Source organism: Stegastes partitus, unplaced genomic scaffold (genome assembly GCF_000690725.1).
Source record: "Stegastes partitus isolate 25-593 unplaced genomic scaffold, Stegastes_partitus-1.0.2 Scaffold1368, whole genome shotgun sequence".
In the NCBI taxonomy this organism is placed as follows: domain Eukaryota; kingdom Metazoa; phylum Chordata; class Actinopteri; family Pomacentridae; genus Stegastes; species Stegastes partitus.
The window spans coordinates 173408-187650 of record NW_007579099.1 but is presented as its reverse complement, the minus strand read 5'-3'; the positions used below and the strand labels follow the sequence as shown (position 1 = coordinate 187650).

The window sequence follows — 14243 nt, the reverse complement described above, 5'->3', positions numbered from 1 at the left end:
GAGATATACAACTGTGTATCATCAGCATAACTGTGAAAGTTGACTCCATGTCTCCTGATGACACTGCCTAGGGGGAGCATATACAGGTTAAAAAGCACTGGGCCTAAAATCGAACCCTGGGGCATATATGTCGATTCAGCCCGTGCGCCAGCTACCCAAAACTGTCAAAATAAAGGCACCAACAACTACTCAGACCAACCACCACAAACCAAAGTGCATTCCTCAAAGAAAACTACAGAAAATAAATAACTAAATATTAAAGATAAAATATTACAAAACAAACAAATAGCTCCAACAGCTATGTACAAAAAACTATAGTGTGTTGTATTTATGAAATCAATGAACTACTGCAGAGAAAACGACATTTTATTTCTGCAACAAAAACATTTTGACCACCGAAAAAAAAAAAAGACGCTGGGTTTGAAGGTTACTTTGAAATAAAATAGTCAGTGTCTATTTGAGTCCTCCTCGTTTATATGAAATAAAAAGCCGAACTTAAATGTTCCACCTGCAGCAAAGTAGAACAGCGTGTGGTCGGCCTGCTGACTGTAGCTGGACTGCTGACCAGACCAGTGACGTGCGGTGAGGTTCATGGCTGGTGAGGCACCGACTTCATCAGAATCTGATTTACAAACATATGCACTCTACACAGCAGCAGATTTGCCATTTGATTGGCAGCAGTTTACAGGTTATGTTTCATATCTGCATTCTTTACACATACAAGCTGTAGCCCACAAAACATATGTTTCTATTTTTTTTTTTTAAAGTTATTGCGGTCTTACCTTTACCTTTAAGTGAAGTCCATGCTCCGCTCCTTCTGGACAAAAATAACTTACTTTTTTGTAAAAGTCTCCTTATCTTCCTTCGCTACACTTGACTTGCTAACTGTATATTGTACCTAGTCTAGTTTGCTGTCACTTGCTCTGCAGCCACAGAGTCACAAGAAGCATGTCTGGGATCAGAGCGCCCCCTGCCATGAGGCCAGAGAACTGCCTGCCTCACCTGGAACCTATTTTCAGCCGTTTAAAATCGCTCAGCACACGAAACACGTTACACATACAGTTGGTAACAAAAAACACTGTTCATTATTATATACATCAGCTGAACTATGGAGCATCAGTTCATATATTAAATGTGTTTCAACCATGTTATTGACGACATCCAGACAGCAGCACGCTGTCACTGCAGGCAGCCAGCAGGTAGGGAGGCTTAGCCTGCTGCCTCACTTGGATTGCGCAATCCCTCACTTCACTGGCTGCCTGCAGTGACAGTCTATGCATGGCAGTTTGCGCAGTGAGGGATTGCGCAATCCAAGTGTGGCTCAGGACACCGCTGCCTCACCGGCTTCTCTTCCAAGCATTTGAATGGGAAATTACAAAAATTCAGCGAGTTTGAATTTAAAAATCGTCAAAACTGACGAGGCTAAATGAAAAATAAATACTTTATAGTACAAATCATTGGATCAATATAACCATTTAAGTTATTTCATCATTATGTATTTTTTTTCTTTCCATGATGTCTCCCCTGACCGCACGTCACTGGACCAGACTCCTGACCGACTGTGAGCGCTTTGGGACGGGAGGAGCTCACGGCAGCACGGCTGCTCTCTGAGGACAGGACCTGCAGACCGACACGTGTTTTCACGTCAGAGTTTCCAAAACACCAGAACAGTCTCCAGTAACACGAGAAGCAGTCGCTAGATTTGTCCCTAGTCACTTTTGACAAAAAAAAAAGTCGCCAAGAGGATTTGGAAAGTCCCCAGATTGAGCTAGAAAGTCACCAAGTTGGTAACACTGTACGCGCCGGTGGGTGTCGCGCATCGGTGAGTGTGATGCATAATTTGAGCAACAAAAAAAATGTAAACATTAAACGTTTTATTTTAATGTTACAAGATAACCATAATCTTCAAATGTAGAATTGCATTTTTAAAGCAAACGAACTAAAATAAAATACATTTTAATTAGGTACTCATTATTTATTTTCCAAAGCCACAAAGAGCCGCAGCAGAAGTACGAAAGAGCCTCATGTGGCTCCGTCGCCGCGGGTTGGCGACTCCTGGTCGAGGTTAAACAGGACGCCGTCGAAATTTTCAAGGTGACGCTGTGATGCCATTTTGGCACAGACATGTCCAAATCCCTTAAAATTTCACATTTTTCGCCAGTCCTGGTGTGTGTGGCGATTTTGGTGAGTTTTGGGGCATGTCTACGGCCTCAAAAATGCGTTTAAATGATCTGAAAAATAAGAAAAAAAAAGAAAGAAAAAGAAACCCAAGGGTTACAATAGGGTCCTTGCACTAGCGTGCTCGGACCCTAATGAACGACGTCATGACGTACTATTTCATAATTCTGACTTTGTGTTACACAACCGTGTCTTGAGCTTTTCTTCTGTCTTCAGAGTCCAGAAAACGAAAGTCTTTGAACGCACCATCGGAGCAGGGCACTGAAGTGCTCTCGTTTTGTGTTTGTGCAGAGTCACGTGGTTTAACGGGGACCGGCTGGAACCGACGGAGGGCTGCACGAGCCACTCCGAGCTTCAGCTGCACACCTGCACGGACACAGACTCACAGTGAGCTGCACACACACTCAGCTGCACACATCTGGCCGGTATGTCCGCTGTCTGTGCGCTGAGATCCCGCTGCTTCCCCCGGCAGGTGCTGCTCGGCCTGCCCGCCGCCATGCACCGCAGCTACAGCCTGGACGTCTCCGCTCCGCTGCTCCGGACGCAGGGCTACGTGGACGGTCGCTGGGTCTCCGCAGCCTCCGTGTTCCCCGTGCTGGACCCAGCCACCGGGCAGGAGATAGCCCGGGTGGCGGACTGTGGCCCCGCGGAGGCAAAGCAGGCGGTGGACGCTGCGTACAAAGCGTTTCACTCCTGGAAGCAGTACACCGCCAAGGTAGGCTGCAGAACCCCGCTTAAAAAAAGTGCGAATTTACTATAAATGTTTGCATTCGGCTTATTAACGAATACTAGCAAATGTAATGCTATCGTTTCACATCTCACAAGAGGCAAATTTTCATTCGGCTCAAAGATAATTGACCTGAAACGGCAAAATCAAAGTAAAATTCAAACTTTCAGTTTTGTTTCTATCGATTTGTCGTGCGGAAGCTTCATAAACAAGGGAATGTTCTCAAAAAATAACGACCTCTTGCAGATTTTGAGCTAATCGTGTATGCCGATGTAAGGTAAGGAGACTTTCTAAAAGAGTCAGAAAAAGTGCAATTTGCATTTAGAAAACGTATACGTTGGACACCAGTAACGGTGTCCAACTTTAAATTATAGAATTAGATGGAATTTGGCGGTGTTGCGTCAGTAACCTGCAGTCGTTTCTCTGCAGCTCATTAGCAGTTTGACTGTGTGCAAAGTGGGGCTAATCCTGCTAATAAAGTGCTGGGAGCTGCACACACACTCATGGAAGCAGTATACCTTTAAATGAGACTGTCCTTTTTCGTTACCCGAACTCCACTAAAAAAACCGCAAATTTACAATAAATGTTTGCTGTCGGCTAATTGGCGTAGTCTAGCAAATGTAACGCAATCATTTTACATCCGACAGAAGTAGGACTTGAAATCGGCTCAAACATAATTCACCTGAAAACACAAAATTTTGCTAAAATTCAAACTTTCATTTTTGTTTCTCTCCGTTGCCGCCGCACGATTTTAGTGCGGAAGCTGGTGAAACCTAGGAAATATTCTCAAAAATGAACGACCCCTTTCATATTTTTAGCTGATCAGATACACCGATGTGAAGAGAGTGTCTTAAAGATTCAGAAAAAAGTGCAGGTTGCTTTCAGAAAACGTGCATTTTAGCCTGTAACGGTGTCCAATTTTAAATTATGGAAACTTTAAACAGAGTTATGTTAGATGTTTCTCTGCAGCTCATTAACAAAGTGAGTGTCATTGTCTGTGAGCAAACTGAGGCTAATATTGCTAATATAGTGGTTTTATAAGAGTGTTTTGACCATGATTGATTGTCTATTGATTATCAGTGATCTATCAGAGCAGAGTAAAGCTTGTTTCTGCGTGAGACCTTAACTTTACATTACTCAGGTTGAAGTGTAAGTGAGCAGTCAGTGATTGCAGTGCTTCCTTTCCATCACTCAGTTATTAAACTTGATCATTAGCTCTGTCAGCTTTGGTTTGCTTTTACTAAAGGTATAGATTAAATACAAACCAGCGAAACACAACAACACAAAGCTCTGAGATGTAAAACACAGAATTAACATTTAAACAGATTATTTTCAAAGAATGTGCTGTTTGAACATTATGGTCAAGATGTTAAAAGGAATCTGTGGTTGTTTCGTGTCTTTGTGAACCTTGATTTTTAGTGTCTCTTTGCTGTCATTGTATGTCACTTAATAAGTAGGTTATTTAGTTTGTTTTTGTCATTTTGTGTCTTCTTTGTGCTCATTTTTACGTGGCTGTATGACAAAAACAACTGATTACAATTGTGGAGACACAAAACTGCCCATCATTTGGTCATCATTTTTGCATCTTTGTGGTTGTTTTGTGTCTTGTTTCATTATTTTGTGTCTATTGCTTTGCATCTGTTTGTTGTTTTGTGTGTCTGGTTTTGTCTCTGTTTTTTTTTGTGTCTCTTTGTGTTGGTCTTTTCATGTCGTGTCTGTTGCTTTGTGTGTCCCTGTGGTTGTTTTTGTGTGTCAGTGATTTTGTCTTTTTATCATTTTTGTCTCTTTTTGGTGGTTTTATGTCTCTTCACAATTTTGCACTTGTCTGTTTTGCAATCTGTTGTTTTGTGTGTCTTTCTAGGTCACGTTAAATGATTAATCAGTTGTTTTTGTCGTACAGCATGTTGTGTAAGTGTCAGTGAAGCATTAAACCGCTGCAGATTGTAATTGTTCGGCTGTCAAACGGGAATTAAACATGGCTACCGGGCGTGTGATTGATGCTGTGCTGTGATTGGCTGTCCCGCAGGAGAGGAGCGTCCTGCTCAGGAAGTGGTTCGACCTGCTGACTCTGCACAAGGACGATCTTGCCAAGCTGATCACCTTCGAATGTGTGAGTATCACACTGATAACGGCACAGTCAGTTTATCCAAACCACACTACATTTAGTCTCGTACTTAAATAAGATCAGATTAAAGTCAACTTTATTGTCTCATATGTTCACACATTTGTTTTCTAGTTTAATATTTAATAAAAGTTTTTAAAAGTTTTGTTTTCTTTCCTTTAATACTTTATTTCCCAAATACATGCTAAATATGTCCGATATAGGCCATGTAGACCGTGCTGGTCCAGTACATAGGCTAGTTTTCACACCCAAACTTGCCGTCATCTTGAAGCCCACTTATTTGAATAGCCCGGATATAGTCATAATTCCATCCTGGACTGAGGGTATGTGTAGGAGCCATATTAGTATTAGACATTCATTTATTAGGTGACAGGTGACACGCAGCATCAGCACCTGGGTGGTGGGTGTGTTGCTGTGGGGTGTGTGTGTCAAGGTTTCAAAAGGTACACCTACTGATTCACTGTGTTTTTGTTCGACGAATGGATCAGGAAGTGGGGTGAGCCCGGCGGTAGTCTTAATTTCTGTTGACTGCGTATTATATTTTGCAGTCTGTGAGTATAGCTTTATTCTATGATTGGATATAGAGTTGAACCTGCTGGATGAAAGGAATAAACACTATCGCTACTGACTGAAGTGCTTTGGAGTGGTTTCTTGGAATGCGCGTCGGACAGATAGCCTAACCCTGAGTTTAGCCCACAGCGGCCCTCAGTTTAGTCCCGTTTTGCCACAATAGTATGATAGTAAATGGGAAGCACTGTACAATATGTTTAATACAGTATAAACAGAATGAACCCACAAATATATGAATGTATGGAAGTGGATAAAATCTAAAATAGATGATCTAAATCTACAGGTAGAGACAAATTGTACTATGAGGAGCATAAGAATGTAAATAGTGTGATAGTATGAACTGTATGAACAGTGTAAATGGTATTGTCTCGTTGTACACTGTATAATAACAATAAAGTGCATTCATTCATTAGTTATATAAGATATATGCAGTATATATATGGGATCAACAGTATGAATAATCTATATTAGTTGGAGCATAGATGCAGAATATAACGATACATGCAGTTTATTCACAGCTTTGAGGGATTTTTACTCTTGTATTTCAAGAATCTACCACTTCACACTTTTGTAATTTTGTACTTTTATTGTTCTACTTGTTATTTTTCATGAATAAAAAATGTATACAATCAGTAATAATGTGTGTGTCTCTGTGTGTGTTTCAGGGTAAGCCGTTGCGTGAGTCTCTGGGTGAGATTGCGTACTCGGCCTCCTTCCTCGAGTGGTTCTCTGAAGAAGCTCGCAGAGTTTACGGTGACATCGTTCCGTCTCCGGTCAAAGACAGAAAGATACTGCTGCTCAAGCAGCCGGTGGGCGTGGCCTCCGTCATCACGCCGGTGAGCAGCCAATCACAGTCCAGCTGAGCACACGTGATAAATAAAGATGGCCGACACACCAGCACTCCATCGGCTTTTGCCTCTTTGTGGTGGTTTTGTGTCTGTTGTTTTTTGTTTTTTTTTTAAGTTTTGTGTCTCTTCCTGGTCTTTTTTTGTTTCTTTGTGGTTTTGTCAGTCTATTTTTAAGTTTTTTTGTTTTGTTTTTTTAATCTCTTTGTGGTTTTTCTTTGTCTTTGTGCTTGTTTTGTGACTCATTGTGTTTATTTGGTGTCTTTTTCGGGTTGTTTCTTGCTCTTTGCTGTTTTTTTGTTTTCCTGTTGTTGAATTGTGTCTCTTTGTTGTAGTTGTGCATCTCTTTGTGGTCATTTCATATTTTTGCGGATGGGTGTTTCTGTTAGTGATGGTTTCTGTCTCTTCGCGGTGGTCTACACAATTTAATATGTCTTGCATTGCTGTTGTGTTACAGTGGAACTTCCCCAGCGCCATGATCACCAGGAAGGTTGGAGCTGCTCTGGCTGCCGGCTGCACGGTGGTGGTAAAACCAGCCGAGGACACCCCGCTGTCGGCTCTGGCTCTGGCAGAGGTCAGTACATGAACATCAGAATACACAGAATCCTCAGCAGCACACCAACATGGAGAACTGCTGTCAGACTCCTCACCACATGTTCGTGCAACATCGTGTTCATCTTGTAAAGTCTGCGTACGTTTGTTTTGTGCAGCTGGCGGAGCAGGCGGGGATCCCAGCCGGGGTGTTTAACGTGGTTCCCTGCTCCAGAGAGACGACTCCGTCAGTGGGGCAGGTCCTCTGCACCGACCCCCTAGTGGCCAAAATCTCTTTCACCGGATCCACGGCCACCGGAAAGGTCAGAGCTAGAGTATTTCTACACTGTAGTATTTATACTTTTACTGAAGTACATGTACCAAGAGGCAGGGTATTCCTACTCTGTAGTATTTGTTCTTTTACTTAAGAAAATGTTACTTTTAGCAGAGTATTTCACTGTAGTATATGTACTTTTGCTTATAATTAAAAAAAAAAAAAAAAGTACTTTCAGCAGAGTATTCTCACACTGTAGTATTTGTACTGTACTGCAGTCCATGTACCTGCAGTAGAGTAGTCCTACTCTGTATTGTTTATTGTTTTACTTCAGTGAATTTACTTGCAGGAGAGTTTTTCTATGCTTTGGTATTCTACTTCAGCATATTTACTTGTGGCAGATCATTTGTAGTATTGGTGCATTTATGAAAGTATTTGCAGTAGGAGTAGTAGTAGTAGTAGTAGTAGTAGAAGTGTAGTAATCTCTACCTCCTCTCAGGTGTTGCTGAAAATGGCTGCCGACACAGTGAAGAAGGCGTCCATGGAGCTGGGAGGCCACGCCCCCTTCATCGTGTTCGACAGCGCTGACGTCGACAAGGCGGTGGCTGGAGCCATGGCATCCAAGTTCAGGAACTCCGGACAGGTGAGACAAGCTGCAGTTTTTGCTGCTCACCTGCTGCAGGTGCGTCAGTCTCAGTAACTTATTGAGGCTTGTGGTTCCTCCTGCAGACGTGTGTTTGTTCCAACCGGTTCCTGGTGCAGAGCAGAATCTACGACCGCTTCATAGACGAGTTGGGCCGAGCGATGGATGCCGAGCTGCGACTGGGTCACGGCTCGGAGCCTGAAACCACCCAGGGGCCGCTGATCAACACCAGAGCAGCAGAGAAGGTGACTGTGGTGGAAACAGTCGGAGTTTACAAATGTTTACTTTATCGCCTGAGCTTGGAACAACTCAGCATCTCTGTGGAGCCTTTCTGGTTTAATTTATAATGAGTTTGTCTCTTTGTGTTCATTTTGTGTCTTTTTGTTGTATTTTGTTTCTCTTCGTGGTAGTTTTGTTTGTCCTTCTGGTCTGTTTTGAGTTTTTGAGGTTGTATTTTTGTTGTTGTGGTTGTTTGTTGTCTTTTTGTCGAAATTATTTTCTCTTTGTGGTCCTTTTGTGTGTGTGTGTTTTTTTTTTGTGGTCGTTGTGTGTAGCCTTGTTTTCATTTTGTGGTCATTTTGCCAGATCAACAGCAGGGCTGCAGAAGAGATACATGTAGTTGGACATTAAAACGGACAGAGCTCTGAAAAAGAGATCTCTGTATTTCTTGTGACGCACAGAGACGCTGAGCTGGTCTGATCCAGTTTTAAGTGACTGTAACTGAGCCATAACAAACACCATGTTTGAACATAAGGTTGCTCATAAGTGTACTTGGTACCAGAGTACATTAGGCCAAAGGTCGATGATTGACTTTGTAGTCGTATCATCAGATCTGCGGCCGTATGTTTTGGACACTCTGGTAAAGAGAGGAGCAGAGCTGTTGACTGATCACCACCTGGTGGTGAGTTGGATCCGATGGCGGGGAAGGCTGCCGGACAGACCTGGTAAACCCAAACGCGTACTGCGGGTGAACTGGGAACGTCTGGCAGAGGCCCCTGTCCGTGGGATTTTCAATTCCCACCTCCGGAAGAGTTTTTCCTGCATCCCGGGGGAGGTTGGGGACATGGTTCAAAGGGGCTTTGAATGGAGGCTTTGAACATGGGGTCCATGTTCAAAGCCTCCATTGCAGAAGCAGCCGTTAAGAGCTGTGGCCAGAAGGTCACCCCAAAACCCGCTGATGGACACCGGCAGTGAGGGAAGCCGTCAGGCTGAAGAAGGAGACCTTTCGGGCTTGGTTGGCTCGGGGGTCTCCTGAGGCAGCAGGCAGGTACCGGCTGGCCAAAAGGGCTGCAGCTGCGGTGGTCGTGGAAGCTGAAACTCGGGTGTGGGAGGAGTTCGGGGAGGCTATGGAAAAGGACTTTCGGTCAGCCCCGAAGAAGTTCTGGCAAACCGTCCGACGCCTCAGAAAGGGGAGGCAGGGACTCTCCTAGGCTGTGTACAGTCGGGGAGAAGAACTGCTGACCCAGACTGGGGACCTTGTCGAGCGGTGGAAGGAGCACTTCGAGGAACTCCTGAACCCGGTAAACACGTCCTCTGATGAAGGGGCAGAGCCTGAAGACTCGGGGGCTTCTGCGTCCATATCCGTGGTAGAAGTCACCGAGGTAGTTAAGAAGCTCCCCGGTGGCAAAGCGCCAGGTGTGGAGGAGATTCGCCATGAGATGCTGAAGACTCTGGACATTGTCGGACTGTCATGGCTGACACGTCTCTTCAATGTCGCGTGGGCATCGGGTACAGTGCCTGTGGAGTGGCAGACGGGGGTGGTGGTTCCCATTTTTAAAAAAAGGGACCAGAGAGTGTGTGCCAATTATCGAGGTATCACACTTCTCAGCCTCCCCGGGAAAGTTTACTCTAGGGTGCTGGAAAGGAGGCTTCGGCCGATTGTCGAACCTCGGATTCAGGAGGAGCAATGCGGATTCCGTCCTGGTCGTGGAACAGTGGACCAGCTCTTTACCCTCACAGAGCTGCTGAGGGGGGCATGGGAGTTCGACCTGCCAGTCCACATGTGCTTTGTGGATCTGGAGAAGGCCTATGACCGTGTCCCCCGAGGAACTCGTCCACCTGGGAGGAGACCCCGGGGCAGACCCAGGACCCGGTGGAGAGATTATATCTCTCGGCTGGCCTGGGAACACCTCAGGATCCCCCAGGCAGAGCTGGAAAGCGTCGCCGGGGGGAGGGAGGTCTGGGACGACCTGCTCCGCCTACTGCCCCCACGACCTGACCCCGGATAAGCGGAAGAAAATGGATGGATGGATGTAACTGAGCCAGTGAACCCTGAGCTGTGTCTGTCAGGCTCAGTGCAGCTTCACTGACAGCTGACTATACTCCCCAGGTGGTCCATCAGATATCGGATGCTGTGTCCCGTGGGGCGAAGGTTCTGAGGGGTGGAAAGCGTCTCCACGGCTCCTTCATGGAACCGACTCTGCTGGCCGACGTCACTGCAGAAATGCTGTGTACGAAGGAGGAAACGTTCGGACCGCTGCTGCCCGTCATCAGGTCTGTCAGCTCACACCATCAATGATACACAACATAGTTTAGCACTGTATTCATCTGCAGCCGCACATACACAGGTTTAACCAAAACATAATGAAAATATAATCTCAGAATTTGAGCTGAACTAAGTGTTGCTTCAAACTGCTTAAAAATCACAAAGGAGACGTCTGAAGAAAGTTCATGTTTTCATCTACACAAGCTTCTAGGGGAACGAAATATTTCATCTGAGAATAACAGCATGAAGACTGTTTGGTTGCCGGTGACCAACCAGAATCTGTTTCTGTTTCCAGGTTTAACACAGAAGAAGAAGCTCTGGCTATCGCGAACGCTTCCAACGTCGGGCTGGCAGGTGAGAACATCTGTTTCCTTATAACTAGTGCTTTTTACTAGTTGCACTAGCTAATACTTACACTGAGCCTATTTGCTGTGAATATGTAATCCTGTAATCCTGTATGGTGTTGAAGACGTTTTTAATCCCATATAGAATAAAATGAGAAAAGATTTATTATGAAAATATAAGTGAAAACCTGCATGGATGAGTTATTTACCAACTACTACTTTATAAACTACTAATAATAAATCATATCAGTATCTGCTCTTATTAGCTTTCTGTAACAATAATTCACATCAGTACCAGAAATTAAACATTAAACCAAACAGCTGCAGCTGGAAGAAACTCCAGACACAAACATGCACAGGTGTAGAGCAGAAGGAGAACAAATTATAAATCAACATGGAGAGTTTAAAATATAATATAGGCTAAAAGTAGCAGCAGCTGCAGATACAAACCCTTGTTGAGCCCTTGTAAATAGGTCTTTTATTACACTTTGATCTGTTATCTGGAACAAAGCGTTTTCCAGAGCAGGTCAGGTGTTTACTATCAGTCAGCATGGTAATGTGATAAGAAGTGAACCACCATTGTAGTACCGTTAAACCTGAAGTTACCTCCATAACCTCAAATCCTGCTTCATAATTCAGACCTCTGAACGCCTGAATATCAGATGTCAAATGAAACAAAGAAAGATGGAGCAATAAAACACATTTTTCAGTTCAGACTTTATTAAGGACACAGCTCACGGTGGGTCCACGGATCAATAAATTGAAAATAAAATTAAAAATAAAGTAAAACACTCCATATTAATAAGGCGTTTACATACAGAGGTGATCGTCAGCGGCTCCACAGGCTCAGGTCAGGGCTGGTTAGAGGACTAGCTGACTGATGTGTGTTGGTTTTAACCCTCGACATCTGTTTGCTCTCAGGTTACTTCTACTCGCAGGATGTGAGTCAGATCTGGCGGGTGGCAGAGGCATTGGAGGTGGGGATAGTCGGCGTGAACGAGGGCCTTCTGTCCACGCCGGAGGCCACGTTTGGCGGCGTCAAACAGTCCGGTTTGGGCCGTGAGGGTTCAAAGTACGGCATCGAAGAGTATCTGGATGTGAAGTACATGTGCTTCGGAGGTCTGAAGCCCTGAGCGAGGACGGAGCGACGCCTCGGGGCCGCCGGTACGACAACACGGTGAAAGTAATCCATCTCAGGTTCTAATTAAACTCCCCTCATACCAGAATAACACTTTAAATTACAGAAAACCTGCATTAGAGGTCCCACTGTGACCTCATATAACAACTAACTGCAGGTAAACCACAGAACAGAAGGTTAAATCTAATTAAAATGACAATATATGCTCAGATAACGTTCAACAAACCTATGAGTTACTAAACAAGGTCCGCTTATTTTATCTTCTCTTCCCTTTTAGAAATAAACAGTTTATATGTGGAAAAATATTTAAAGCAATAAGTAATTACGTTGTTTGTTTTGGAATTTCTTCTGAAAATAATGGTACATTCTGATTGGCTGCATGGTTTGTGTTAAAATTCTAATCTTGCATGGATCTCCTGCTGATTGGAAATGGTGGATGGATGGATTGGAATGGATTGGAAATGGTGAATTTCTTAACATTTGTTGGCTTCAAAATCAGAATCCGTCAGAGGTCTTCACTGATAGTTTTGTTTCACATTTAGTGCTTTCAAGCAGCAAAATTCAATTAAATTACAGATTTAACTTAAATATTAAGGTTCAGACCCTCTGATATACAAAAAAAACTATTACCTTAAAAAACAGTTGTGTCATAAAATATCTGGTTGTTTTACAAAAAATAACAAGGGTAAAAAAAACTTGTAGAAATTGAAGAGGAGATGTTTACCTAAAACTCCCATGATGCTTTGCTGCAATAACATGAGCTCTAGTATCAACAACAAACATGTAATGCCAGATGCTATTTGGATATTTTTTACTGAAGAAAAACAAAATAAGATCATTTGACAAGAAACACAAAGGCTGAATTTAAGCTTTATTGTAAGTTCAGACAATTTGTTTTACTTTTACATGAGAAAACTGGAGGATTCGTCTTCCATAAACTTCTGCCACATAGAACAGATAAAGAAACGTTTGGTAAGATCCTTCTAATCTGTAAGTCCATAAAATAATGCAGTTTACTGATAAATATCAGTAAATAAAACTGAACCACTGCTTTAAGGTAGCTTGGCATCTCACACACTGACGAATCCTTTACTCACACTTTTTTGTGTTTGTGGAACAGCTAGCTCTGTAGCTGTAGCTCTGCAAACGTACACATTCAAGTTCATATCTGTAAGCTTTGTTTTGTAGACCTTGTTTCTGCCTGCAGAGTCCATTTTGTGAGTCTGTCCATCCAGATATAAAGGCTTGAAGACTTGAAGTTCATGTTTGTGAGATGTGAAGCAAAAACAGTTTTCTTAGCCAATCGTCAGCAGCTTTATTCATCAATTGATTGTTAGGTTGACTGATGTACAGCAGACATGTTTTTGTACGCTGATGGAGCTACTAATCTTAGACACGTAACATCAAGTAATTGTCTGTCATGTGGGGTCATTGTCCTCTGAACAAAACTCACATAAGTCTTTGCCATGGTGCCCATTTACTATCTTAACCCCCACAATGCCCTCTGCTTGCCAACATGAACTGCCCGTAGTATGACTAACCGCCTCCTGTGGTCTCTACAGTAACTTATCAGTTAATATGTTTTTGAATTGAATTGAATTGAATGCCTTTATTGTCACTATACACATGTACAATGAGATTAAGAGCAGCTCCTTCAGTGCAACATAGAATAAAGAACAAAATAAAGAGCAAAAAAATAAAATAGAAGAGATTTCAATATAAAATAAGATAAGTTATATATACAGTACACGTTATATATACAGTATGAATTTTAGAAAAATATTGCACAGCATGGTCAGTGTTTTATTGGTAAATAACTAACATCCCTACACTGGGATCTCATTTTGTTTGAACAACTAACTGTTATTTTACAGATAACATTGAGGAAAAGCGCTGTAAATAAGGTATTAATTTACATGTAAATTTAGGAAAAAAAGGCCAAAATTGTAAGTAATGTCCACATCAAAAAAAAATCTGTATTTTAGCAAATGGTAATTTGTTCTTTTAAATGTGACAGAAAAATATCCACGTTGTACTGTAATTTTAACATTTCAGCATTCCAGTTTTTAATGCAATTTTTTCGTGTCAGCAAACTCACACATACTTCAGATTTACTCTGTTTTGTACAAGTGAATTAATCTTTCCCAATGCCCAAGATATGACTAATATCTTATTTTGTCCACTGCTAAAAAGATATTCAGTTGACTAAAGAAAGAAAACAGAAAATGTTCACATTTATTAGAAGCTACAATCTGAGAATTTATTCCTTAGAAATTACTCAAGCAGCTCAGTCGTTTATTAAAATAGTTGGCAATTAATTTAATAGTTGACAAATAGATGATAAACTGTTGCAGCTCTAGTTTGCACACACAAGTATTTTGGCTTG

General features: G+C 42.6%; 1 protein-coding gene across 2 annotated transcripts; it reads left to right on the top strand.

Annotated features, from left to right (window-relative positions):
- The first annotated feature begins 2471 nt into the window (after positions 1-2471).
- Positions 2472-13513, top strand: aldh5a1 (aldehyde dehydrogenase 5 family, member A1 (succinate-semialdehyde dehydrogenase)). Of its 2 annotated transcripts, XM_008298989.1 has the most exons (11): positions 2472-2565; positions 2651-2893; positions 4932-5015; positions 6263-6433; positions 6900-7016; positions 7153-7296; positions 7747-7890; positions 7977-8135; positions 10220-10383; positions 10671-10729; positions 11641-13513. In XM_008298989.1, exons 2-11 carry the CDS (start codon positions 2675-2677, stop codon positions 11850-11852), a joined length of 1473 nt encoding a protein of 490 aa, XP_008297211.1. In that variant the 5' UTR covers positions 2472-2565; positions 2651-2674; the 3' UTR covers positions 11853-13513. The 2 variants fall into 2 exon arrangements, with proteins under 2 accessions (XP_008297211.1, XP_008297210.1); XM_008298988.1 differs by having other exon boundaries at positions 2501-2893.
- The last annotated feature ends 730 nt before the right edge of the window (positions 13514-14243 follow it).